This window comes from Lissotriton helveticus, chromosome 2_1 (genome assembly GCF_964261635.1).
Source record: "Lissotriton helveticus chromosome 2_1, aLisHel1.1, whole genome shotgun sequence".
NCBI lineage: Eukaryota > Metazoa > Chordata > Amphibia > Caudata > Salamandridae > Lissotriton > Lissotriton helveticus.
Genome location: NC_136059.1, coordinates 372,915,570 through 372,942,141, shown reverse-complemented (window position 1 = coordinate 372,942,141; position 26,572 = coordinate 372,915,570). Strand labels below are relative to the sequence as shown.

At 44.2% G+C, this 26,572-nt stretch overlaps 1 protein-coding gene across 1 annotated transcript; it reads right to left on the bottom strand.

The window, feature by feature from the left end:
* Positions 1 to 3,701: 3,701 nt before the first annotated feature.
* LOC144817989 (uncharacterized) lies at positions 3,702 to 26,572 on the bottom strand. Its single transcript, XM_078674986.1, has 3 exons — positions 26,367 to 26,572; positions 5,010 to 6,312; positions 3,702 to 4,731 (listed from the first exon to the last, which is right to left on the bottom strand). The coding sequence occupies exons 2-3, from the start codon at positions 5,434 to 5,436 to the stop codon at positions 3,854 to 3,856; spliced, it is 1,305 nt and encodes a 434-aa protein (XP_078531112.1). The 5' UTR covers positions 5,437 to 6,312; positions 26,367 to 26,572; the 3' UTR covers positions 3,702 to 3,853.

Genomic DNA, 26,572 nt, shown 5'->3' with positions numbered 1-26,572 from the left:
CTCCAGTGATTTGCAAAAAAATGTTTTTCTTCCTTTCCAAATGGCGATTTGTTTTGAGGGTTGAGTTTTCAGCGGAGCTAATCTGTTCATGGCTTTAGTGAACTAATTATTAAACGATGTACATATCTCTCTGGATCTAGCCGGAAGTGTCTTGGGCGCCTTCTGACAGGCGTGGCAATGATTCAACCTCAGTGCTACATGTTCTGTGTGTGGTGTGACCTGACCCCGCCTTACAACCCCCTGAATATCAAAGGCACTAAAAAACGAACCAGCCCAAGTCATGTTTAACGCAGAATTGAGATGGATGTTCAAAGGATTAGAAGAATGAAGAGCAAGGGAGTGCCTGCCTATTGCGAGGGTGAGATGCTCTTAGAAGGAGATGCGCACCTTCTAGCGCCTCCTGAACGTGCTAAAAAGCTACTGAAACATGTGTCGTTTTCTTGGAATGTTATCGACGCCGGTAGTTTTTTTTTTTTATGTCTTTGTCTTGCTGGTCTAGAAATACATACCTCTTGGCCACGGGAGGAATAATCACCCTACACTTTCTGCCACTGTAAATTAAGCATCCTGTTCTGCCCCAGTGCCACGGCTCGACATTCCATTACTAAAGAAACATGCATTTGCAAGGCAATAGGTCCTGCATTTTTTTTTTAGAGTTTAAGCTATTAGTATTGTAAATGACAATTCCTTTTATTTGTTTAAAAAACCAACACATAAATACAAGACATTGTAATTTAAAATCTCACTAGCTCAAAATCCTGCAAATGAGACCTGTTGCATTGCAAATGCTTGTTGTATATGTTAGTATGCGGCCCTAAGTGAGACATGTATGCTTAGACGTGGGGTCCTATGCACATAGTGCCATTGGAACCAAGCTACACCCAACTGAAAAGCCCCAATCAGGACAAAACCGGTCTTAGGTAGCTTGTGTTCTGGTAGGACTAGGCCTAGTAGTTAGCCTGGACTATTCCAATTGGAGCAGAGTCCAATTGAAATGGTGTGTAAAATAACGAACTGGGATGCGGTCCCAAGTAATTATCAGTGGACATTAATTCAAGCACTCCATCCATCACTTGTTTGTATACTTGAATGATTTTTTGGCATTTGCCTCTACCACTAAATGCCTGATCCAAGTACACATTTCTGGGTTCATTCATATTATTTTCCAGAGTGTAAGATGTTATTTATTATCAATATCAAGTGTGAGAAAAGACTATGACTACATGGAAATGAAGCCCTGAGGGAATCACAAAGCCTCTTAATCTAACTGGCAGTCACGACAAGGAATATTTTGGCATCCTAATGATCTGGTCCTTTTACAAAATAATTTTTTTTACCTAGACTTTAGCTGCAAGCAGAGTGACTCTAGCTGCAAGCAGACTAATTTAAATAATTTTATGTATATCAACTGCACTACCTAAAGACAACTTGAGGCCACATTTTGTGGAAAATGGGGCTTTATAAAAATATAATAAATCAGGTTGCTGCGATAGTCACTCCACAGATGTGAGGGTAGTAACAACATGTCAATTTCAAATTCAAGAGAATAGTGGTGAAATGCCTCTTTGAATAAATAAAATAATTCTGCATTATCTCACCAAACTACTCAGCTGACTGGACAAGTTAAAGATTAGCATGAATCTTCTAGATCTCCAGGAATCTTAGGTCAGCCTCCATCCATCCTGCATTTTGAGCCATTCTGACATATTTAACTAAATGAAATATTTAACCAACATCTGGAGACGGGGATTAGAATTGCACAGCGAGTTAAAATTTCACCGTAGAGGCATTTGATGTGCGAGATGTTTTGTAGTGCTACCCATACCTTGCAAATTTCAATGACTTTTCAGTTTTAATTCGTAAATATAACTGTTCTTTAACTGTGTTTTTTAATTTCTTTGTTTGTCTTTTTTAAACGTATGTTAAGCAGGTTAAGATTTTATAACCAAAGCGAATCATAGCTTCAGTTTAGATAAGGTTCCCGGTCTTTCCCAAAATTCATGACTGGCCCTTGGTTAGAAATGTCATGACAGCCAAGCAACCAAGGAACATGGGGCCAGATTCATGAAGCAAAATTACGATCGCAATAGCTGTGAATCAGCAATTGCAATCGCAATATGAAGAAAAGGAATTCATGATAGTGAAAAGTTTAAAATAGCGAATTCGCTAAAGAAAAATTGCGAGTTCGCAAAGTTATTCGCAGAATCCTGGAAGAAGCCCTTTAGCGAATCGGAAATTGCGACAAACCATGGATTCTGCGAATTAATTTGCGAAATCGCTAAATAATCGCAATCGCTATTCAAGAAAATTCGCAAAAAGCGGAAAACCGGAAAATCGCTATTAGCGACGCGCAATTTAAGGAGAACCCAAACCAGGTGGTAACCATTAAGGAAAAAAAAATATCTTCAACAAACTACCCACAGGTGCAGGCCTGACCAAACACACTTAAGGATACGCAGCTGGAGCATGAGGACTCTCACAATGCCAGGCCTCTACATGGTGGTCAGGCGGCGAAGGCTTCATGCGAGCAGCACGGAACAGACGCAGGATACAGGAGCGAATATTTCGCCAGCGGATCACCCTACTGGGCCAAACTGCGGAGCAAATCTACTCCAAGTACCGCCTGAATGGGGCAATGATCACTAAGCTGATCCGGGACCTAGACCCCTGATGCAGCACCCAACAAGGAGGACCAATGCCGTGCCCACCCATGTACAGGTCTTGTGCAGCCTGCACCTCCTGGCTTCTGGAAGCTTCCAGGGGGTGGTTGCCGTCGCAGGGGGGATCTCCCAGAGCACCATGTCCCGCTGCCTAAAGAGTTTCCTGGAGGCAATGCTGACCCGGCTAAACCATTACATCACATTCCCAACCACCCAACAGGACTTGAATCAAACCAAGCTGGATTTCTACATTAATGCACAATTCCCCCATGTAATTGGATGCATAGACTGTACCCACATCCACATCTGTCCACCTGCACTAACAGAATACATGTACCGGAACCGCAAGTCCTACCACTCCCTGAATATCCAGATGGTGTGCAACGCTAAGACAATCATCACGGACATAGTGGCACAATACCCGGGGAGCACACATGACTCATTCATATTCCGGCACAGTGGCATGCACACACGACTGGCCAGGGGAGACTTTGGCGAAGGACACCTTCTAGGTAAGTACACATGCCACTAAATGGTACATTGTCACCATGTTGCTGCGCATAACAGGCACTCACCCTCTGCTCCTTTCATTCAGGTGACAGCACCTACGGTCTCCGTGAGTACCTCCTCACCCCATACCTCAACCCTGCCACACCACAGCAACGGCGTTACAATGCTGCAAACATCCGCACTAGAAATTGCATTGAGAGGACATTTGGCCTTTTGAAGAGCCGCTTCCGCATACTGCACAAGACTGTTGGGGCCCTCAAATACGAGCCTGAGGTCTGCTGCCGCATCGTGGCCGGGTGTGCAATACTCCACAACATTGCTACCAAGCGCAGGATACCTGTAGAGACATCTGGCAGTGAGTCGGAAGGGGACAACCGCCCACCTGCACATGCGCGTCATGCACGTGGGGAAAATCCAGCTGAAGGACACAGACGCCGACCAAATCACAATTAACTGTTTCTAGTGCACCCACTCCCCTCACCCAACACTTCACTCATGCATGACAAGTGAAATAATGACATAAGTCTGATGTACTGTTATTGAATAAATATTATTTTTGTTGTCACAATAATATTGCATTATTTTCAAAAGATACAATTGAGGTGTATTGCGTCATACATCTCCTGATTTGTTAGAGGGCATGCTTTTCTCATCAGCATGTCCCTGCATGATGAGCAAAAATGTCAATGGCGCCTCCGGCCCGAAGCTCCGATTCGCCTCTCCACATCTTCCTCCGGATTCGCCTGTGATGCCGCAGTGGGCCTGCTGCTGCGGCGGGGAACTCTAACCGGTGGCAAAGACAGGCTGCTGTGGCTAGATGTTCCCTCACTAGCGTCATCCCCTCCTGCCTGGCCGTGGCCAGTTGCCTGCAGAGCCTGAACTGCAGTGGTTGCCTGCTCAAGTGCCCGTGCCACATCCTGGCAGCATTGGACCATCTGGATTTGCATGGCCAATGATCTTCGGGACAGCTGGGATGTTGCGTTGCCAATTATGTAATTGGAGCGCATGTACGCCGAGAGGCGTGTTAGGAGCTGGCGGTGGCGGCGCCGAGTGAGGTCCCGCTGGGTCAGCATGGCCTCAGTGTTTGCCTCCACTGCTGTGGTCATTCGCTCCACCCGGTCGGACAGCTGGCCAACATTCCTGGCTGTATTGTGCAGCTGCAGATGTATTGCTGCAAGGTGTCGTGCCTGTTGTTGGTGGACGCGCAGCATGCGGCGCTCTATTGAAAGACCCGGCACACGCACAGTCACCCCACTCCTGCCGGCGCGTGGTGTAGTTTGGCGCCGCTCCCTGACCTGTCCGCTGGACTGGGTGGGCACAGTAGGTGTGCGTTGTGTTGGTGGCCTGGCGGCTGCTGCTGTTGCCGATGCCACTGGCATGGGTCTCACAGTTGGCGGTTGTGGTGCGCCTGTTGTCGCTGGCGTTGCAGGTGGTGGTAAGGCTGCTGGCGCTCGCCCTGATGGACCTGGTTGTGTGGATGGATTTGCGTCACCCTCAGAATCCTCAGGATTCTCGTCAATTTGCAGCCCCTCACTGTCGCTGCTGGTATCTTCAGCGCCACCTGTGATGTAAAGTGGACGTTGATTAATAACATGTATCTTGCACATGGAAGGTTGCTACATGCATGCAGGCTAGCATTCCCTGACTGGCTGCTGGATTGACTCTATTAGGACATATCTGGCTGTATGGGGCTGAATGTAAATTGTGGTCAGACTACATGTCCCACAATACAATAGGGATTTTCTGGTGTGCATGGGCTGCATGACTGGGGTTTCTAATGGGTAGCTCTAGGGTCATGGCCATTGTTAGGGGACAGGGTCGCAGTCGCATGGCACTTACCTTGGCTTTCTTGGGTAGGTCGGGAGGAGTCCAGCCGGGTTACCCCCACGCATGCCTCAGGTTGCAAGGTGTCCTCAACGAGGTCCTCCAATGGGGTGTTGGGAGGGACTGTTGGCTCTCCCCCTCCTGTTGCAACACGCTCACCCAGCCTCTCGGCGATCCTCTCCTTGGCACGACCTCGGAGGTCGTACCACCTCTTCTTGAGATCGTCGATTGATCGCTGGGCGACTTCAACTGAATTGACTTTTGCGCGGATGCGCAACCAAATTCGCCGTTTGTCGGCCTCTGGCACCCTCCTGGAGTCCTTCCTGAACAGTCTGTCATGATCTCTACTGACTCCCTCAATCAGATGTTCAAGCTCCTGCTCGGAGAATTTAATTTTTCTCTTTCTCCCTGTGGAACTGGTCCCTGCTACTTCCTGTGACATTGCTGCAGTGGGGTGTATCCTGATTCAAAGCTGGAGGTGGTTTAGAGTGGAGCTCTGGGCAGTGCTGCTTCCAAATCAGCCTCAGTATTCAGAATGAGGGAGGGAACTGCCTGCTTCCTGGTTGTGATGTCATCACTGTGCTCGAAATGCGACTTCACGTTTTTGCGATTTCGCTAATAGCGAGATCGCAATTTCAACACGGAAATTGTCCGATTTAGCGATTATTCTGCAATTTAGGGAAAATCGCAATCGGCTTTTGCGGCCTAATGCGACTCGCTATTTTTTTTCGCAGAATTTCATGAATCCCATTATGCGAATTCTAAATTGCGATTCGGTATTTCTCGCAATTTAGAATTCGCAGAAAATGTGTTTCATGAATCTGGGGGATGGTCCCCATTCTGAATACACGCTAAAGAGTGCCAGACTCTCTCTACACTAGAGAGCTCATCATGTATGAGACCTGTGATTTGACATAACAGATGCTCCATGAACCAATACCTCATTACAGAATAAGAGTTTCTGTAATGTATAAGCATACGTTGATTCACTTTAAGTTTTTACATCAGTCTTATGTTACTCTAGGGAAAAGTACACAGGTGGGCTCATTCTGGTCTGGTGTTTGTGCTTGGTGGGGTACGAGAGTGTCTAGAACGTGGCATAGCAGTACCCACAGAAACATGATTGCTGGAAAGTGGGGCTTAGATCATTTGACTGAAGAATCGTTGAGCACAAGTCCCGTGAACTGGCTGTTGTGCCTCTTTGAAGTGCAGCCTTCCTCGAATCTGAAATCTTGCTGCCAACGTTGCAAGAGTATTGCTGGGATGGCTCAGGGGTGCTGTGCCCACATATTCAAACTCGGTCAGCAATATATTGTTCCTAAATGAAAGAAAAGAGATGTATTAGAAAAAGATTATCCCAAGAGAAATGCACAAAAATAGTCGAGGCAGAGATAAATATGCTGCCTGCTCAGCATTTCTTCTTTGGACAGATTGAAAGAGGAATAATAAGACAGTACGACCTCATAACTGAACCAAATATGGACAACCTATTTCCTGCAAAAAAACTTAACAATTCTGCTGGCCAGAGAGTGGTACTTAATGCAATGATGTGGTGTATATGATGCTTTCAGTCCGTAATTCTTTGCCCGACAATAATAAAAGGATAATACAGTCCATTATTGCTCCCAGTAGAATATACATAGTTTATTAGTTACTGCACTTTGCTTCCGCTTCCAATATCCTGTTTTAGGGTAGAAGGTGGGTCACTAAAAGGAGCACATTAAGTATGATACTTACCAAAAAGTTACAACTAAAATATTGATTTATTGTTTATGCCTACATTTCTTTAAAAGAAATGTGAATAGACAAAGTAAAATTACATAAGAACATGAACTCTTGAGAGATGGATGAAAAACGTTTGTAAGTGGAACATTTTATTCATAGTAAAGAATAAACATCCAGTTTAGGGCTGTTGGCTACTTTTGGCAACATAGACACTTCAATGGGCATTTCCCCATATTCCACTTTCCAAAAGTTTTATTATATTCTTTGCAAACCAATTAGAGTTCTATCTGTGCTATATTATACATTCCATCCCGCAGGATGGCACTATTGTGACCGGTGTGCCTTTAACTACCACTCTCCTATCTCAGACAGTCAAATAGGGTGTTACTACCAGGACTCTGCGTCAACCTCAACAAATTCAACTAAGATAAGATACTAGCGGAAAATAATGACATAGGGCCAGATGTAGGTAGCCAAATACCGGTCGGTAACGGCCGAATTCGGCCGTTACCGACCGGTATTTGGCTTTCGACATGTAGGGGGATTGCAACAGGGCATTTCGGTAATTTTACCGATTCGGTAAATATACCGGTCGGTAAATTTACCGACCGGTATTTTTACAGATATTTACCCTAGGCCCATAGGAATGAATGGAGCATTACCGGTCGGTATTTACCGAATCGGTAAATACAGATATTTACCGATTCGGTAAATGGAACATCTGGATGTTCCTACATACCCCCCCTTCCTATTTACCGATTCTTAATTACCGAATCGGTAAAATTCGGTAATTAAGAATCTGTAAATAAGTTCTACCTACATCTGGCCCTTAATCTCTGCGCAATTTATCAGCCGCTGCTTGTTGTCCATGAAAGTCAACATTATACAGTAAACCAAGAGAGGGACTAGGAGCCGATTATTAGGTCCAGCGCCCACTCTCCTTAAATATCACAGTTAAACAACAGAAGGATGCTGTTCCTCCAGAAAAAATGAGAAAGAAAAATGAGAAGCTGTTGGTCGGGACCAGGAGAGGAGCTGATCAACTGGATTGGGGGATCCCTGTGATCAGAAGCAATTGCCCTCACACACCCAGGTGGGTGTCATGCTCCTCACTGAGCCGGCGCTGCAATGCCAAATGGGCCCCTCGAAGGGGCTCTTTATCGGAGATCTTCTGATTTGGTAGCCGTAATCATGAGTGTAAGTGAGGATATAGTGAGTGTATGGTGGTGTGGTATGTGTTAAAAAAATGTCTATGGAGTACCAAAAGCGGTTTAATAAGGTGTTCCAACGAGGAGCAGCCCAATGATGAAGCATAGCACCCATCTGGGTGTGTGAGTGAAATCACTTCTGAACACACAAATTCCCCTGATCCAGTTGAGTATCAGCATCCTTCTATTGTTTAATGGTCAATAGTATACAACATAATTCAAAGTACCCCATTTTGCTTGCCTGGATGCAGATATACTATTGCATCATTTAAATGAACTTGTTTCACAAATACCGATATCTAAATAGCTTGAATAACCACGCTTGTCTTTACCCATCTGTGAAAGAGCCTAGTTTTCCACACCTCTTGCGTTAAGGGTCTCTGGTTATGTGGTATCCTCTTTCACACAAGTGTACAAATAGCAGATGCTCTCTAGAATAGTGTGCAGTATTTTTACAGGTCAAATTCTCTTAAGCACGAATAAACTGGTTGCACTAAAATACTATACACGTTTACAGAGATCAGATACATTATGTAATATGCATATGCACACAAAAGGTGCTGCTTGTAAACAGGAGGGTTTGAGAATTGGGATGGGGATGGCAGTCAGTGAATTTAATAATCATTAATTATTCCTATGCACGAGTCCTAGTAAGGCACGAGGAGGGACTGAGATTAGTGGAGGGAGATCGAGTATAGCCTGGTGGTGTGGGGGCTTAGTAACTGTATAAATGGTGCACTTATTTGGGGGGTGAGGTATACAGGATTTTCACCTTATTGTTTGTGACGATAACTTGCTTATATCTCGTATTCCGACTGACATTCAGTTTATTTTATTTACAGAGTTACTTAAAACCATTGCAATACATGCAAGAAATAAAACCATATAAAACAAGCACTGGCGTTGCCAATAGGTCTCGCAGTAGGAAAGTTGGAGCTATTGGTTTTGTAAATTAAATTTTATATTTATGTTTTGTGATTTACAATGCCAATACTTTTAACTTCAGCAAATGTGACACTTATAGCATTTGTAATGCCACATGTTTTGTATTTACGTGACTTAGATGTATATATCTTACTAATATAAATGTCTTTCTTTGTTAATTAATTAATATTGAAATAAAAGTTATTTATAATGTATAATGGCAATATTGTAAACTTTCCTAAATACCTTGGTGAGAGGGGAGGAGAGAGTCAGGCCTGGAGAGAGTGAGGAGAGGGGTGAGTGAGGAGAGGGGAGAGAGGCGAGAGAGAGGTGAGTGAGGAGAGAGAGAGGGATTGGAGAGAGAGTCCTCAGAAGGATGAAAGGCTGAGTGGACCCACCAATATTTGAACCTGTGACCATGAGGTGAACACAGGCCGCTACAGTGGTTGCATTCGTCCACTGAACCACAAGACTTGGCATAGCAGGGTCGAAAACCAGGTTATGGAGTAGCAGGGCAAAGCATGTGAAAAGGGACAGAACCGGTGACAAACGTGAGACAGGGGATGGCATGTGAGAAGGTACAAGGAGATCAGCGAGAAAGACGGGAGCTGAGATAAAGGAGGAGAAGAGGGTTAAAGAATACCGCAAGAGATGACAGGTACTCCAGCACAAGACCAAATGTTATGTAGGCAAGGGGGGCCTGGGGAGAGCGCAACGGGGGTGGGCAGGAGAAGCAGATGCGAGTCAAGATGGAGAGGGAGGGGGTGGTGATTAGGGGGGGAGGAGAAGGAAGGCCGGCCGAGCGCACGCTGGGGAAGCCTGTGGGAGGGATGGTTTGATGAACATCGATAAAATTCCTGCAAGCATCCATGAGGAAGCAGCACAAGTTTTAAGAGGCACCCATGATTTAATAATAACTGTGTGTGTGTGTGTGTGTAGGGAGGGGAGAGGGGGGGTGGGAGGGGGGTTAGTGGCAGATGCAAAGATCAGTGTTGTGTTAGGAGTGAAGTGCAGGACCTGGGGCCTGTGGATTAATCCCTCCACGCCAGTAATCTGTGCTCGCCCTCGTGATCGCAGGTTCAAGTCATGGTGGTGCCACTTAGCCTTTCATCGTTCCGAGGTCGATGAAATGAGTGCCATTGACAACAATAAAAATCTGTAATTCAGCTCCAATGTATATGTGCTTTATAAATGCACGTTGTGCACAATAGCAGCGCGTTGTGTGTACTGAGTGCCGATGTGAGTGTGGTGCGTCAGCACAGCTTTGCCTAATGTTCCTCAGGATTAAAGTAGATCGGAGACATTTATGTGAGCGTTGGTCCTGGGTGTCTGCTGCGCCTTCTGACTCTTGCATGGCAGCGTGGGTGGGGTACAGCATCGGTCCCGTGTTTCTTCTGTGTGTGTCAGGAAGGAGGTTCCTCATCAGAGCCGTGTGTAGCTCAGGAGTGAGGTGCCCTGGCAGAGTTCGAGTTCCTGAAGAGTGACCGCTGTGGAGCCAGCGCTTTGCCAGGACTTTGCGTTGTCCCAGTTTTTAACTATAAAAAGGTCTGTTGCGGTTAGGGACTGGGTGTATTGGCTGCGCTGTTTGGGCCACGGATGTGAAACAGCACTGGTTTTTGTAAGTGAGGGTGGAGGTGTAGTGACCCAGCTACGGGTGGGGTCTGATACTCAATTCGTGGATTGTTGCCTGAAGACTATCCTGGAAAACCCTGGGCAGAACTGGAAGTGGTCCACAGTACTGGAATAATTGGCGATACAGACATTAAGGGCTGATTTACATTGGTAGAGCTTTATGGGTATTGTAGTACTGGAACATACATACATAGCATGTGCATTCCTAAAGCACACGTTCACTCAGAAGGGTATCTTCACGCTGAATTTCTGATGTTTGTTGTTAACCAACTCAGTGGTACTTATTTTATCGACCTCAGAAGGATAAAAGGCTGAGTGGACCCACCAATATTTGAACCTGTGACCATGAGGTGAACACAGGCCGCTACAGTGGTTGCATTCGTCCACTGAACCACAAGACTCGGCATAGCAGGGTCGAAAACCAGGTTATGGAGTAGCAGGGCAAAGCATGTGAAAAGGGACAGAACCGGTGAGAAACATGAGACAGGGGATGGCATGTGAGAAAGTACAAGGAGAGAAGCGCGAAAGACGGGAGCTGAGATAAAGGAGGAGAAGAGGGTTAAAGAATACCGCAAGAGATGACAGATACTCCAGCACAAGACCAAATGTTATGTAGGCAAGGGGGGCCTGGGGAGAGCGCAACGCGGGTGGGCAGGAGAAGCAGAGGCGAGTCACGGCCTGCGGCCGTGATGGAGAGGGAGGGGGTGGTGATTAGGGGGGAGGAGAAGGGAGGCCGGCCGAGCGCACGCTGGGGAAGCCTGTGTGAGGGATGGTTTGATGAACATCGATAAAATTCCTGCAAGCAGCCACGAGGAAGCAGCACAAGTTTTAAGAGGCACCCATGATTTAATAATAACTTGGAGAATTTTTGCCTTTGGTTCTCGACTTTGAGACATATGCTGACGTACTATAACTTTTCATAGGAATCTCATCAGAACTGCCTGCACGATCTTTAACTATGTTGAAAACTGTGCAGCAGGTGGTGTATTATCCTGAAAATGCGGCAAATCCATAATTATGCGGCCAGAGAAAGGGTAGAAAAACCAACTGAGGAAAGGTGAGATATAGGTATGCGATATTGAGACAACCAGGTGGGACAGACAAAGCAGTAACAATGGTGGGAGACAGGTGAAAGAGGTGAAAAGGGACAGAACCGGTGAGAAACGTGAGACAGGGGATGGCATGTGAGAAAGTACAAGGAGATCAGCGAGAAAGACGGGAGCTGAGATAAAGGAGGAGATGGACAAAGTTAAAGGATGTACGGAGAGAGAGGGACAGAGAGGAGGAAAGGTGGGAGGGAACACGGCCTGGGGGAAGCTGGCTGGGGAGGGGGGAGGAGAAATCGGAGTAAGGCTGTGTGCGGGGAGAGAGAGGGGAGGTGCTGGAGCTGGGGAACAGATGGCCGTGAAAGTTTATGGCCCAAAAGCGCGTGCCTGTGGCCACGTGAACTCGAAGAAAACCGCACCGAAAAAGCCTTAGTTTGAAGAGTATTTTAACCACTAGAATTCTCTCCATTTTCCATTCCTGCGGAATGGAAAAGGCGAGACCTAAAAATAGAAAAATGAGTTCACAATAAAATGTCATGATTAAACTGTAAAACATATATGTATATACCAATTAATCGTACTAGAGCAGCCACTATAAATGGCCCCGTCAATACAGCGATTTGTTACTCCCACTAGGAAATTAAAGTTGATTATCCAATGGTTCATTGTCCCAAATAAGCTTTAGTGGCCGTTTGGCATTTTTGCCCTGGCCGCTTCAAGAAATCTAACTAGTCTGGAGTTCAATTGTGGTGATGCTGGGTTGAAGCACGCCAGAACTGGAATACAAAAACTACTCGACAGCTTCCAAAGTTATGGCTATAATTAAGGACTAGTTATTAATCTGGCTAAAATAAAATGCATGTTTTTTAACATCTACCAGAACAATTATGGTAAACTCACCTTCAAGAATGTAGTCTGGAAAATGTTTGCATTTTGACTATTTGGGGTCAGGTCAGTTCTACAGAAAGGATGACAGTCAGGACCACACGAATAATACAATTATCTCACAAAGAACAGGGCCAGTAACATGATTTGGGTTAAAACTGTGCGGTAGAGCTATTTCACCAAATACCAAATGTGTATATGGCCCAGAGCACTAAGAACATTCTGCTCTGGCACAGAAATACGGGGGGGCGCAGTAATGTGCTAATGCGATGTAGCTCCGAAAACATATTCTTGAAAGCTTTATTTAGACTTCCTCGCAGGACACGCAATCCAGTCTGAACTGGTTATAATTCCGCCTGAGGTAACTGTATGCCTAAATACCATTACTATACTGTTTACGCTTATTGTGTAGATCTGATGTTGCACCATAAAGGGATGCTGTGCAGGATGTTTTATCATTTAAGGGTAGTAATGATCAAAGCTGGTTCAAATGTGTACGTACTCTGCTTTACCTAATTTTGATAAAGTGGATTTCTAAGTCAGTGCGTTCCTATATAAATCTATAAGGTCTCCGGTGTTCACAAGATGGTACTAATCTACTACTGAAACTAAATTCGGATATATTTTTATTTTAGCAGACTTTTCTTTCAGTGCTTGTAGATTAGTACCATGCCGCAAACCTTTTCAAGCTTTTAAGTGATTTTTAAGAATTCACATCCCAGTACCAGGAAACCAATAGGTTTACTTACAATTCATGGTCGTGAAAGCAGATTTGATTTTAATAAGATGAATGAATGAAAAATGTGTTTGGCACAACTCTGCAAATGTAACCATCTTAAGGTGCTTACTGGTAGCGGTGTAAGGATACAAGTTACCAGTTTATATAGCGCTTGCATGCCCAAGGGTGTCTTGGTGCCAGTGTTCCAGAGGCAGCTGCAAACAGCAGATAGTTTTAATTGGAGTGTGTGTGTTATTATGGGGGAGAAAAGCAGTTTATTTGGTGTCTGAGCGTTAAGGGATATGCTGTTTCCGACACCAAGGATGTGGGCAGTGAAAACTTTTGTCTATTCAGGGTCCTGCTCTGCTTCTAAATGCTTTCCCTCCATTTGCACTAATACTTTATCTGCTGTTGAAGATACAAAGAGAAGCAGCGGAAGTTATAGTAGTGGTACAATTCTGATCAAGACTACAATGGTTCCCTCTTTTTCTTGCTATGGCTTTACTCCCTCTCTAGAAGAGTCCACTCTCCAAATCCTCCTTTAAATCAGGGGTGCCTTTCTCCCCAACATCTGGCATTGTTGCTTTGGAGGTAAAAAGGATTGGCCTTAGGAACAAAGGTGTGTATCAATTCAGCATTCAAAACATCCATCAACACTGAAAGCTTATTCTAGGTACTAGAAGAACTTCTGGGGTGGTGCTCTGGGAGGAATGTTTCTCCTGTAAATTGAGACAGTAATCCAATACTTCAAATCTTGTTTGGTGGTTTTAATAATGGGTGGCAAGTTTCCAACTTAAGAGCTCAGTGGGAAGCCATTAGAGTCCTTCATGAACCTTGGAGAGGTTTTTTGAGAATCAAAATCTTGTATTTAGAGTTCTTAGAAGTTGTTCTTTGCCCTTTCTTTCCACCTTGGTATTTACCTCTGGTTCTTACATTTTCATAAGGTTTTTTTTAACTAATTAACTCAGTGTTGTTGAAATTCCCAATGTTAAAAGTTGTGTTTCTTGTAGCACTACCATCAGGGAGAATTGGCAAGCTGGGAGCGCTGCTGTGCAAGTCATCACGACTAAGAGTAAGGGAAGATAGAATACTGTTGAAAACTAAGCCTGAATTTCTTTCAAAGAATCCTTCTTTTCCTGATAGGGAACAGGAGATTGTTCTTCCCTTTTTATTTCTCAACCCCGCTTCTCAAGATGCAAGTGTGACATTGCCTGGATGTAAGGGCAGTTTTGATATATATGGAGATTAAAGAGGCAATTGCAACTGCTTACAAGACAGCCAAGGCATCCCTACCAGGAAAGACTTGAGAAGATCAACCCGGAGTACTGCAGCCTCTTGGGCTGAGTTTCACAGACTCACCTTAAGAGGGTCTGCTGAGCAGTCACACGGGCGACTGCACACACTTATAGAATTCAAGGTGTGGGAATTTCAGACAAAGCTTTTGATCAAAACATTTTGAAAACAGTATTAAATATTTAATTTGATGTGTTGGATTCTGTTTTTTAATTCAATCAATTCAAAAAGACTTTATTGCGGTCAAATGATCATAAAAGTGCATATGCATTACAAATTCTGGTTTTCACTTTTCGATGTTTTGGAGTAGGCATAATAGTGACATTTCCTGCATGAATTATTAATTTTGTCCAGCAGAGCTTTAGTATTCTTCACATGTAATGACTGGGACGAGGACGTAGGCAAAATGCCCCCATTACTTACAGGTAATCTTCATTGTCCTTAATGTCGTCATAGTCATCACTGCCGACCTACCCTTCCTCCCTAAAACTACTGGCCTCAGGTGGGACTGGTAAATTCAGGAAGGATTATGGGTATTGTAGGAAGCTGGCTCTGTATATACTAAACCAAATTGAAGCATAGTGTGTACAGGGGCCAGTGGAACCCCAAAGGTAGGCAGAGGTAAAAGTAGATCGCACTTTATTCCCTATTTGTGGTAGCGTGGGCGAGCAGTAAGGCTTTATCAGAGGGTAGTGTTAAGCATTTGCTATACACACTCAATCAGCAAATGATGTCACACATTCAAAGACTGAACTCAGACCAATTTTGTTTGTATAAATATATTAACAAGTTACCTTACAATATTTTTTAACCTTCACCCATAATCTTCCTTTCATCTCCACAGTCTGAACTGCATCTGAGATAAAATATTTCCATATATTTCTTGTGTTCATTTACTATTTTGGATCTCACTTCCTCCACAGGAAGATTGGTGTTTGAAGTTTTTAACATCCACTCAAGATAGCATTTGGTTCTCGCACACACCTACCTCTCATAACTTCAAACTCGGAAACTTCCAAAGCCTCATGAGGTGTAGTTCTGTACATCCACATAGTTTTAAAAATATGAACTTCTTGTTCTGAGTGGATATCCCCCTAGGGTGCCGGGGAACTGTCCCGTGAAATTGGAGTCGGTTAGTTTTCGCTACCTTGGGATCCAGATTTCTAAGGACCCCAGAATGCGCTTCGGATTGAATTTGTTGCCTCCTCTGGCCAGACTGCGTGCGGATGTTGCAAGGTGGAAAATTTTACCGCTTTCTATGCTGGGCCGGGCTGTTCTCTTTAAGATGATGGCTCTCCCGCGATTCCTGTATGCTCTACAGAACTCCTTTGACCCTGTGCCCCCGTCGTACTTCTGTGAGATTGAGTCCTTGCAGCGTGGCCTTCTGTGGGAGGGGAGGCCACGCATTGCGCTCTCAAAACTGATGCTGCCTTGGTACGATGGTGGCATCGGTTTGCCAAATATCCGGAAGTACTACTGGGCATCTCAGTTGGCTCCAATTAATCACGCCATTTATGGCTCCCCGGTTAACCCGGGCTATGCGATGGACCGCGGTCAAGTGCCGGGGGGAGAGTACACCCGTGTCTTATACGCGAAGCGTGGTCGCTTTTCATTGAAGGGGCCCACTTTGTGCTTCACAAGAGTGTGGCAAGAGGCCAACGGTGATCTCAAATGGGCTGGGCGTTTAACACTGGCTATGCCGTTGTGGAGCTCTGAGAGGTTGGGGATGCTATGGAAAACGAAGGGTTTTGATCGCTGGGACTTGATTGGAATAGCGCAGATTCGTGACATATGGGGTAAGGATAGGGTGCTGACGTTCGAGGAGTTGCAGGCCAAGTACCAATTGAATGATACAGAGCGGTTCCGTTACCTCCAGGTCCGCCATGCCTTGAACGCAGCTATTTCCAGCGACGAGGTACTTGCGGTGGCCTCCCCGCTGGAAGATGGCCTACTTGATGGCCTCATGCCCACTAAGGCGATCTCAACATACAGCTTGATTCATTACTCTGAGGACCCCTTGGTGCATTTGCGCGACCAGTGGGTCCCCGACGGCCTTGTTCTGGACGACGAGGATTGGAGGGAGGCGGTCGCATCCCCTAAGGAAGTGGCGGTCCCTATGAGGCTCCGTTTGGTCCAACTTAGGATTTTGCATCGCTCTTATATCACGGGCCTGGGACTGCAGGGGATGGGACTGGCTGGGTCTGCTGACTGTCGACGGGGGTGCGGGATGCCGGGGTCGTTCATGCATATTCTGTGGGAGTGAGAGAGGGTCCGTGATTTCTGGACGCGGATACATTCTAAAATGAGTGAAGTGTGGGGCGTGAGGGTTGATCTGGAGGCAAGGAGATGTCTGTTGAATGTGTGGGAGCCCACGGACCTGCCGAGCCATGGCAAGGTTTGGGTGGCTCTCGCTTGTGCAGTCGCCAAACGTAATATGGTATGTGTAAAGAGGGGTCCCCGCCAGGAGAACGTGTTATGTACAACACACACTAACACTGAATAACACTACCATTAATCAAGGGATATGAATCAAATTAGTGACGAGTATTGTCCTTTATTTTACAATACCAAATTACAATCAATGTAGAAAAATTGATCTCTAATCAAAAGCCCCAGTAGGGGGAGGAAGGAAAGGGAGGGAAGAATGTGCTCAGGGCGGTGTCAAGTCAGAAAAAAGGTACACACAGTCATAAAGAATTATGAATTAAAACAGTCTGCAATACAGAGTCAAAAACAAATCTGATATAAAAAGCCTAACTTTTTAGGGCATTCATTAGGGAACTGTTATATTGTAGACATTCAGCGGACACATACACAGTTTCGAATGATCAGGGGCATGTGCCGGAGGTCTGAAGAAAAAGAGCCGTCGACGTTTCGACCCCTAGCCGTAGGCTACGTTAAATCCTTATACGGGGTCTTCATCAGGACGTGTGCAGGAGGGGGGAGGAGTAGGGAGGGGCAATTCTGTCTTTGAAATTTAAAAACAAGAATCAGAGTAATATATATATTGTGTCATCATCTTACTAGACATTATGACCATCACAATCATTGATTACAAATTACCATGGGGTCTGGGCCAAGACCAGGCCTCAGAACATGGAATGTGAGTAAGACCAAACCAGTGGTCAAGGTCAAACTCACTGATATTCAATAGTACAGATGAGAGATAAACCAGTATGGTGTGAACCAAATTAAATTAAAAAGGGGACTGTTCTGTCTTGCAAAGGTGGAGTATGGGATTCAAATCACATAGGCTTATGCCAAAGAGCCATGGTTGTGATCCCAATTGACAAATCTCAAGAGAACTGGATGTTGTCTATAGATGAAAAGGGGATCAATTGGAATAGACGACAATTACAGCAGGAGCCAAACATGCAATCTGTGGATCCATATATCACTTACATTGGACACAAGGGTGAGGAGCGCTGTTCAACTTGGCACTTTGGGCGTCGTAAGTGGTGAAAACGTTATAGGTCACTGTGAGATTAGAAATTCATAAAAACGTATTGGTGACATGCCACAAAATTAATAATTACAACTAATAGGCACCAAGGTTAAATGGCATACCTCTAAAGTGAATAGAAAACCAGTTTTCATGACGTCGCGCTAAAAAATTTCACGTGAAACAGCCATTTCCGTGTGTAACAAACTTCAGCGGCGATTTAAATCAGACACTCGAGTCGAGCGCTGGAGCTGTTGTTTAAAAGGCTGCCACTGTGACCGAATCCTAGATGGAAGAAACGACTATTTAGAAAGGCGAGAGGCCAGCAACAGAATCCCGGATGGGATGGCAACAGGGGGAAGCAGCAGAAACGGGTGACATTCCGCCCCGAGGTGCATGGGGAAATCTCGACACGGAGAAACACGTACAGGTGGTGAACCATTCATCCATCTTGGGATCCAATACGACCAGTACCAGTATCCCTAACCCTGTGATCAATATCTCAAATTATGAACTAAAGGATGAGGAGATCAAGGTCTTGAGTAAAGGACTTTGATACGTTCCAACAGCCCCTGCAAATAAATTTCTGTTAAAGACAGAACTATATAGGTTCTTCAGAAAGATCAGACTCAGGTATTACTTTCGCACCCAAACCACCAGACAACAACGCTCCATCACTGGACTGAGGGAACCCTCGACTTTTTTTCCACCAACGTATGCCATGAGCCACAAGATTTGGGCTTTTGAGGAAATTGTGACCACGGCAGTGGATCAAGCTCTGGACAAAAGCAAGTTTGTCAGATTTAACCTGAGTAAAAGTGAGAAAAAGGCACTAACGGATCTGGGTTCAAACAAAGAAGTCATCATTAAACCCGCCGATAAAGGCGGGGCTATCGTGGTGCAAGACCTTTCAAAATACAAAGAAGAAATATATAGACAACTGTCAGATGGTGTCAGCTACCAACAACTACTAAGTGACCCTTCTAAAGATCTGTCTTCTCGGATCCTGACTACCACAAAGAAAGGTTTGGACCAAGGATTTCTGAGTGAGCAGGAATTCAAATTTCTAAATCAGAAATTCCCAAGATTAGCCACGATTTACACTTTACCAAAGGAGCACAAGAACTTGGACAACGCTCCTGGGCGTCCTATCGTGTCGGGCTGTGGGTCGATTTTAGAACCTTTGTGTAAATATATTGACTTTTTCCTTAAGCCGATCGCACTCAACACCAGGGCTTATCTCCGTGATACCACTCAAACTATTAATCTGATAGATGAGAGACCCTTTGATCCAGCTAGTGCACTTTTGGTAACATGCGACATTATATCGCTTTACACTAGCATTCCCCAACAGGATGCTTTGGATGTAATAAGAGAGGTTTTGGATAAAAGACCAGCCCCGGTCCAAGTTCCAACAGACTTCATACTTGAACTGCTGAGCATTGCCATGAAGAATTTTTTTTTTTTTTCAGGAGGAATTCTACGTGCAGACTAAGGGGGTAGCCATGGGGGCCACTTTTGACCCAAATCTGGCCATCATCTTTATGGACCATTTTGAGCAACAACATATTTTTTCTCCTAATAACCCCTTTCAAACTTGTCTGGCCCTCTGGGTCAGATATATTGATGACGTCTTATGTATCTGGAACGGCAGCAAACAACAACTGACAGAATTTCATGATTGGCTCAATCTCAGAAATTCGCACATTCAATTTACAATGGAATCCAGTAATGAGACCATTCCATTCCTGGATATCTCGATTTATGTGGATAAGGATCACTTACAGACCACACTTTTCAGGAAATCCACCGAAAGAAACTCTCTGTTGCAGTATGGGAGTCACCACCCCCGGGGTCTTAATGACAATTTGCCGGTGGGGCAGTTTCTGAAGATCAGAAGAAATTGCTCTACTCGAGCAAATTATATTAAGGAATCGGAGACCCTGAATGAGCGCCTGGTTGCCCGTGGATACCCAGCACGAATGGTTAGACGGGCCCGAAAACGGGCCTGGTATAACCCACGCGAGAGTTTGTTGAACCCTGAAACTACCAATCTAACTGAGCTTGAACGTATCATCTGTGTTACCTCTTTCTCAACACGAAGCAATGAGAATAAACAAATCATCAATAAGAACTGGTCTCTGGTGGCAGACGAGATCAAACAACCGGACCTTCCACTTCACTCCTTTAAAAGGGCCAAAAATATAAGAGATTTGGTGGTCCATTCCTACCTGGAACCAGTGAGTCAACCGACCCTTACTACCTTATGGAATTTACCTCCTGTGGTTGGACATCACAGATGTGGCACATGCACAGCATGTGACACTACCATTCAGACCAAGACATTTGCTCATGGTGGACGTGTTTACACCTTAAAACATTACACAAATTGTAATTCGACTTGTGTAATCTACATCATTCAATGTCCATGCAGTCACGTATATGTTGGACAAACACAACAAAAAATCAAATCCCGCATCTCCTCCCATTGTAGTAGACTACGATGTAAAGTATTAGGAGCGCCTCTGGTAGAACATTGGCAAAAGGCAGGTCATATAGTGTCTGATCTAAAATGGTTGGTTATCGAGAAGGTAACCCTAGGGAGAAAAGGGGGTAACCTATTGACAATTCTCAATACACGCGAATCCAAATGGATGTCCCTTTTGGACTCCATAAAAAATGGACTAAATGAACAGGACAGTAGTCTGGCACAATTAGCAGCGCTTGGTTAATATATCCCATACCCTGCTGTCACTTAGTTATTCCACACTATCCAGTGTTTGAATACAGACATCTACATCTCTGTTGAAACATCTTTTAATTGACAAGATAAATGTGCATATTAAACTCGTCTACACTCTCATGTTAGAGAAGTGCACGAGTTGGTCCATATTGTCATATGATATATGTCAGTATATAAGCAAGTGGCTCGTCTACACTCTCATGTTCGAGTAGTGCACAAGTGTTGCATGGGTTTTCTAACTATAGCCTTGCACATGTGCCTGATATTTTTCACTGGGTCATTTGATCAATGTAATATCAAAATAATATGTAACCGCCATTGGAATTGAGACTTATTAATATGCTGTGTCTTACTTATGACTCGTGTACAACCTCCTGTGCGAGAGTTGCCCGAGCGGATTGTATTTGTTATATTATCACGTAATTTCTGGCAATTACTACTGCTTCTATTTGATATCAAATTAGATGTATCACATTTACCATCCCACTATTTGTGCTCCCACCTAGTAACGGGTCCCACTTAGTAACTCTTCTATGCTTTTCCAAAGAGTTGGTGAAGCATTAGCCCCGCCTCTAACTTCGCGTAGCGGCCTCGTGGAGCTGACAGAGTCTCCAAGTAACTGGTCCTACCCAGTAACTCTTTTATGTCCTTTCAAAAAGTTGGTGAAGTAGTAGCCCCGCCCCCAACTTCGCGTAGCTGCTTCACGGAGTTGACAGAGACGAGCCTCCGAGCAAAGTGTAAGTGGCCTTAAACTCTTTTCCCGGAATGAACGTGTAAATCAGCCTTTTTATTAGTGATTTCACGCGTTTCTAAATAGTCGTTTCTTCCATCTAGGATTCGGTCACATTGGCAGTCTTTTAAACTACAGCTCCAGCGCTTGACTTGAGTGCCGGATTTAATCGACGCTGAAGTTTGTTACACACGGAAATGGCTATTTCACGTGTGATTTTTTTGACAGAGACGAGCCTCCGAGTAAAGTGTAAGTGGCCTCAAACCCCTTTCCTGGAATGTACGTGTAAATCAGCCTCTGCATCTTTATTAGTGATTTTACGCCTTTCTAAATAGTCGTTTCTTCCATCTAGGATTCGGTCACAGTGGCAGCCTTTTAAACAACAGCGCCAGCGCTCGACTCGAGTGTCTGATTTAAATCGCCGCTGAAGTTTGTTACACACGGAAATGGCTGTTTCACGTGAAAATTTTTAGCGCGACGTCATGAAAACTGGTTTTCTAATCACTTTAGAGGTATGCCATTTAACCTTGGTGCCTATTAGTTGTAATTATTAATTTTGTGGCATGTCACCAATACGTTTTTATGAATTTCTAATCTCACAGTGACCTATAACGTTTTCACCACTTACGACCCCCAAAGTGCCAAGTTGAACAGCGCTCCTCACCCTTGTGTCCAATGTAAGTGATATATGGATCCACAGATTGCATGTTTGGCTCCTGCTGTAATTGTCGTCTATTCCAATTGATCCCCTTTTCATCTATAGACAACATCCAGTTCTCTTGAGATTTGTCAATTGGGATCACAACCATGGCTCTTTGGCATAAGCCTATGTGATTTGAATCCCATACTCCACCTTTGCAAGACAGAACAGTCCCCTTTTTAATTTAATTTGGTTCACACCATACTGGTTTATCTCTCCTCTGTACTATTGAATATCAGTGAGTTTGACCTTGAACACTGGTTTGGTCTTACTCACATTCCATGTTCTGAGGCCTGGTCTTGGCCCAGACCCCATGGTATTTTTGTAATCAATGATTGTGATGGTCATAATGTCTAGTAAGATGACGACACTATATATATTACTCTGATTCTTGTTTTTAAATTTCACAGACAGAATTGCCCCTCCCTACTCCTCCCCCCTCCTGCACACGTCCTGATGAAGACCCCGTATAAGGATTTAACGTAGCCTACGGCTAGGGGTCGAAACGTCGATGGCTCTTTTTCTTCAGACCTCCAGCACATGCCCCTGATCATTCGAAACTGTGTATGTGTCCGTTGAATGTCTACAATATAACAGTTCCCTAATGAATGCCCTAAAAATGTAGGCTTTTTATATCAGATTTGTTTTTGACTCTGTATTGCAGACTGTTATAATTCATAATTCTTTATGACTGTGTGTACCTTTTTTCTGACTTGACACCGCCCTGAGCACATTCTTCCCTCCCTTTCCTTCCTCCCCCTACTGGGGCTTTTGATTAGAGATCAATTTTTCTATATTGATTGTAATTTGGTATTGTAAAATAAAGGACAATACTCGTCACTAATTTGATTCATATCCCTTGATTAATGGTTGTGTTATTCAGTGTTAGTGTGTGTTGTACATAACACGTTCTCCTGGCGGGGACCCCTCTTTACACATACCACATAGCGCCCAGGTCCCCGCGACTGCATGGGTAAAACCCCTCTTTGTGTAACGCCAAACGTAATATAGCACAGCTCTGGGGTGCTGAACGGGCGCCCAGGGTCGGAAAATGGATGGAAGATCTTGATTGGTGTATGTTTCGTGAGAAATCAGTGTATGTTTCCAGGGAGCTGCCCCGTAAATGGGTCAAGATTTGGGGAACCTGGAATGCTTATCGAGGCAGCATATGTGAAACGCCGGAACTGGATCCTGCCAGTGTGGATTCAGAGGACTCTTAGGCCCGTTTATTCTCCTTTAATTTCATACTGTAACGAATGGAAGTCTGCATCAATTTATTGCAACTGTGATTACCCTATGCACTCCGGTCGTTATTTATGTATGTATTTGTTTCTATATTTTACAATAAAAAGATTTAAAAATATATATATATGAACTTCCCAATTGCTCCTATTCATAACAGCCATCTGTATGGTGTTTGTAAACACACTATTACACCTTTTTATCCTGCTGTTACCGCTTGGATTATACAAAGTTCTGTGTTTGATTCCAATCCTGTCAAAATAATCTTTAGCCAAATTGGACAAGAACTGTACACCGTTGTCACTGATGATCTGTATAGGCATTCCTTCCTCAATGAACAATTTATCAAGACATTTTTAAAACTTCTTCAGAAGCGATTTTATCTACCACCTTCAATACAATCCACCTTTAAAATGCATCAATGAGTGCAATAATGTAGTTTGCTTGGTCACCAATCAGTCCAAATATGTCAATCGCTATGGTATGACATGGTTTACTAGGAATTATGGGCTCACACATATTGGATCTTAAAGTAACCAAAGACTTGTCCGAGTTAGCACACCACACACAATTGCTCACAATCCTCTCCACACATGGATCCACGTCAGGCCACCAGTATACTGGTATTTGGTGTTCAATGGCTAAATAAGACAGCTGTGCCTTGAAGCAGGAAACATGGTTATTTTTCTTCATTTCAAAAACTGTCATTATAGCTCGATTTTGAAGAATGCCTTTGTTTAGTAGATTTAGGTATATGGCAATGTAATAATATAGTCTTGACAGGACAACCTCTTGGACCAGTAGTTTTCTGTATTGGATGGATAAGGGAGGGCTGATTTTAGATATAATACAAAATGGTATTTTGTTAATGTCATAGTCACTTGAATTTGAGCTTGAAAGATAGTTGTGCCTCAAATAAGACTTCAGGGACTTCTTGGGGAAGGTGTTGGCCAAGTGGAATTTGGAAGTGTTGATTTGACATTATTTAGTATTAAGAATTTGGCCTGATTACTGTTCAGGTAAAGGTCTAGTTATAGAATATCATCCAGCGTGTGACTGAGAAATAGCATTTGGTGCCATCTTTATGGCGTATATAACTGGCATTTACAGCATTTCCTTTTTATAAGGTGGGCTAGAGGGTACATGTATAAATTGAAAAAGAGTGGGATTAGTTATACTCATTGTGGACACCACCAGTCCTTTAAATGGGCCGGTACTCACAGGTACTGAGTACCGGCACTTCTTCGTTTTATCTCTCTGAGTACCGGCACTTCTCTTACTGCCGAGCAGAGTACCGGTACTCATTAAACGCTGGTGCTAGCGGCCTGTCTCTGACGGCCAACGCACTTCTGTGGACCTGAGCCGAGCCACTGCTGAACTATTCAGCTTGGGCTCATCTGCATACCGTCAGGGTGTTCACCATCATGCTGTGTTGCAAACAAAGAAATTGAGGCAACCCGGTGACAGCGCTATTAAGAAAGCCGTGGGAGGTAACCAGGTTCAAATGGCTTTAATCCCACCTCATTCTTTTGTGTAAGTGTCTGCTTATGATTGTCTGCATGCCTGTGATTGATTTGTGTGAAATAAATAAGAGAGAAAGGGGGAGAGAGTAGAGACACATCTTGGAAGGTATCTTAAAGGAAATGTGTTGAATGGTTGTGTGTGCAGGTCTGCTTTTTTTCTGTGTCCCTCGAGAATAGGTAGTATTGTGCCAAGCAACAGCAATTAACAATATAGATGTTGCAAATATTAAAAAACAAGGAAATGTTAAAATATCACCGCATTTGGCTACGTTGTGTAAGGAGTAAACAAACCTTCTTTGTTTATTGGAAGACATTTCTCGTGTTTTGGTATGTGCTGGCAAGTATTATAGAAGTCAAGCAGTATCGGCATGACTTTCCCTAAGCCCCGCCCCCAAACCACATTTAAATGAGTACCTGCACTATTTTTCTTCCATTTAAAGCACTGGACACCACATACCACAGTGGCGAGTGCTGAAATACTTAGATCGAGTTTTATTTGTCACTTTCTTTCACGAAGGAGACTTAAACCATTCCAATACTTTTCTGGTAATGCTGAACCAAAGTTTCACGTAATTTAGAAATGTTTTGTGATCGGGTGTGTTCACTGCAGATGAGAGGTCCAACAGGATGAGAGACACAGAGTGTTTTTGATCTAAAGTTAGCGATTTTTGTCTTAAGTCCATTACTTAGGTTTCAGTACCTCATAGCGGCAGAATCCAGATTGTGTGTTGACAAGCAGACTGTGTGATTCTATGTAGTTTGTTAGATGGCTATCCCTGCTTCAGTGATCTGTGCTAGGAAAGGGAGCGTGATATGGGTCGGTAGTTGTTTAGATTGGAGGCATATAACAGCTCGTTTTTTTCAGTACAGGTAAAACAATGGCGTGTTTTAGTTAGTCAGGGAAATGAACTCTTTATAAGGCGGCAATTCGGGGAAACATATTCAGGTATCACTGCAATGTTTGCTTTTACGTATTAGCACTCTTTTGCAAAACGTGTTCTTAAGGGTGTTGGTGCCAAAAGGTCAAATGCAAAATGTCAGACAGGATGCTCCAACACATGTAAGGTTCCAGTCGTCTATTTGGAAGGAATGTCAATATTGCATTGGCCCATCACCATCAACTACCTCACTTAGACCCTTGTCATGCATCGCACCTCTCTCCCGGTACCACTTCTCCCCCTCTACTCTGTCCACTGCTTCGCCCTCTTCTTCAGCTTCTCTACTCAGTATGCTTCGGTTGCATCTATCATAAGCACCTTCTCGGTTATCCCTAGATACGTCACAGTATAGCGGTCTCACCTCTCCTCCGGCCCATTTCTGTGTCTAATCTGCGTCCTACCTCGAATCATTTCTCAGATAATTTTTCACTCTTCTCTTCCCATTCAACCCAGGCTAAAAGATGGTTATCCGCTGCTGAGTACCAGTCACAAGGTTACTCTATCTCACCACAGTTTCGATCATTCCACGAGTCTCTCCCTCATCCTCTCAGTCTGTTTACTAAGCGCCCCTCCTGTTTCTCCTCCGCGCTCCCAAGACACCAACAGTACGTTACCGCATGTACCGTGTTAATATGAAGCGTCCGCTCCTTTAGAAGTTCTTCAAGGTTGTTTGTAATCACATTGGTGCGCGCCAGTCGCCAGTCACGCTCACCACACTACACAACACACCTACATATACATCCGCTGACAGGTGCTCCATTACTGCACTGTTCGCACCGCCTACTACACAACAGTCACACCAAATAGTAGTACGCCGAGAGTCAGATCC

What these genes read in the sequence shown, in the direction of transcription:
- LOC144817989 (XM_078674986.1), bottom strand. Translation starts at nt 5,436, where the DNA reads ATGTCACAGGAAGTAGCAGGGACCAGTTCCACAGGGAGAAAGAGAAAA. An exon ending in ACCTACCCAAGAAAGCCAAG is followed by an intron (nt 4,732 to 5,009) that starts GTAAGTGCCATG and finishes TTTACATCACAG; the next exon opens with GTGGCGCTGAAGATACCAGC.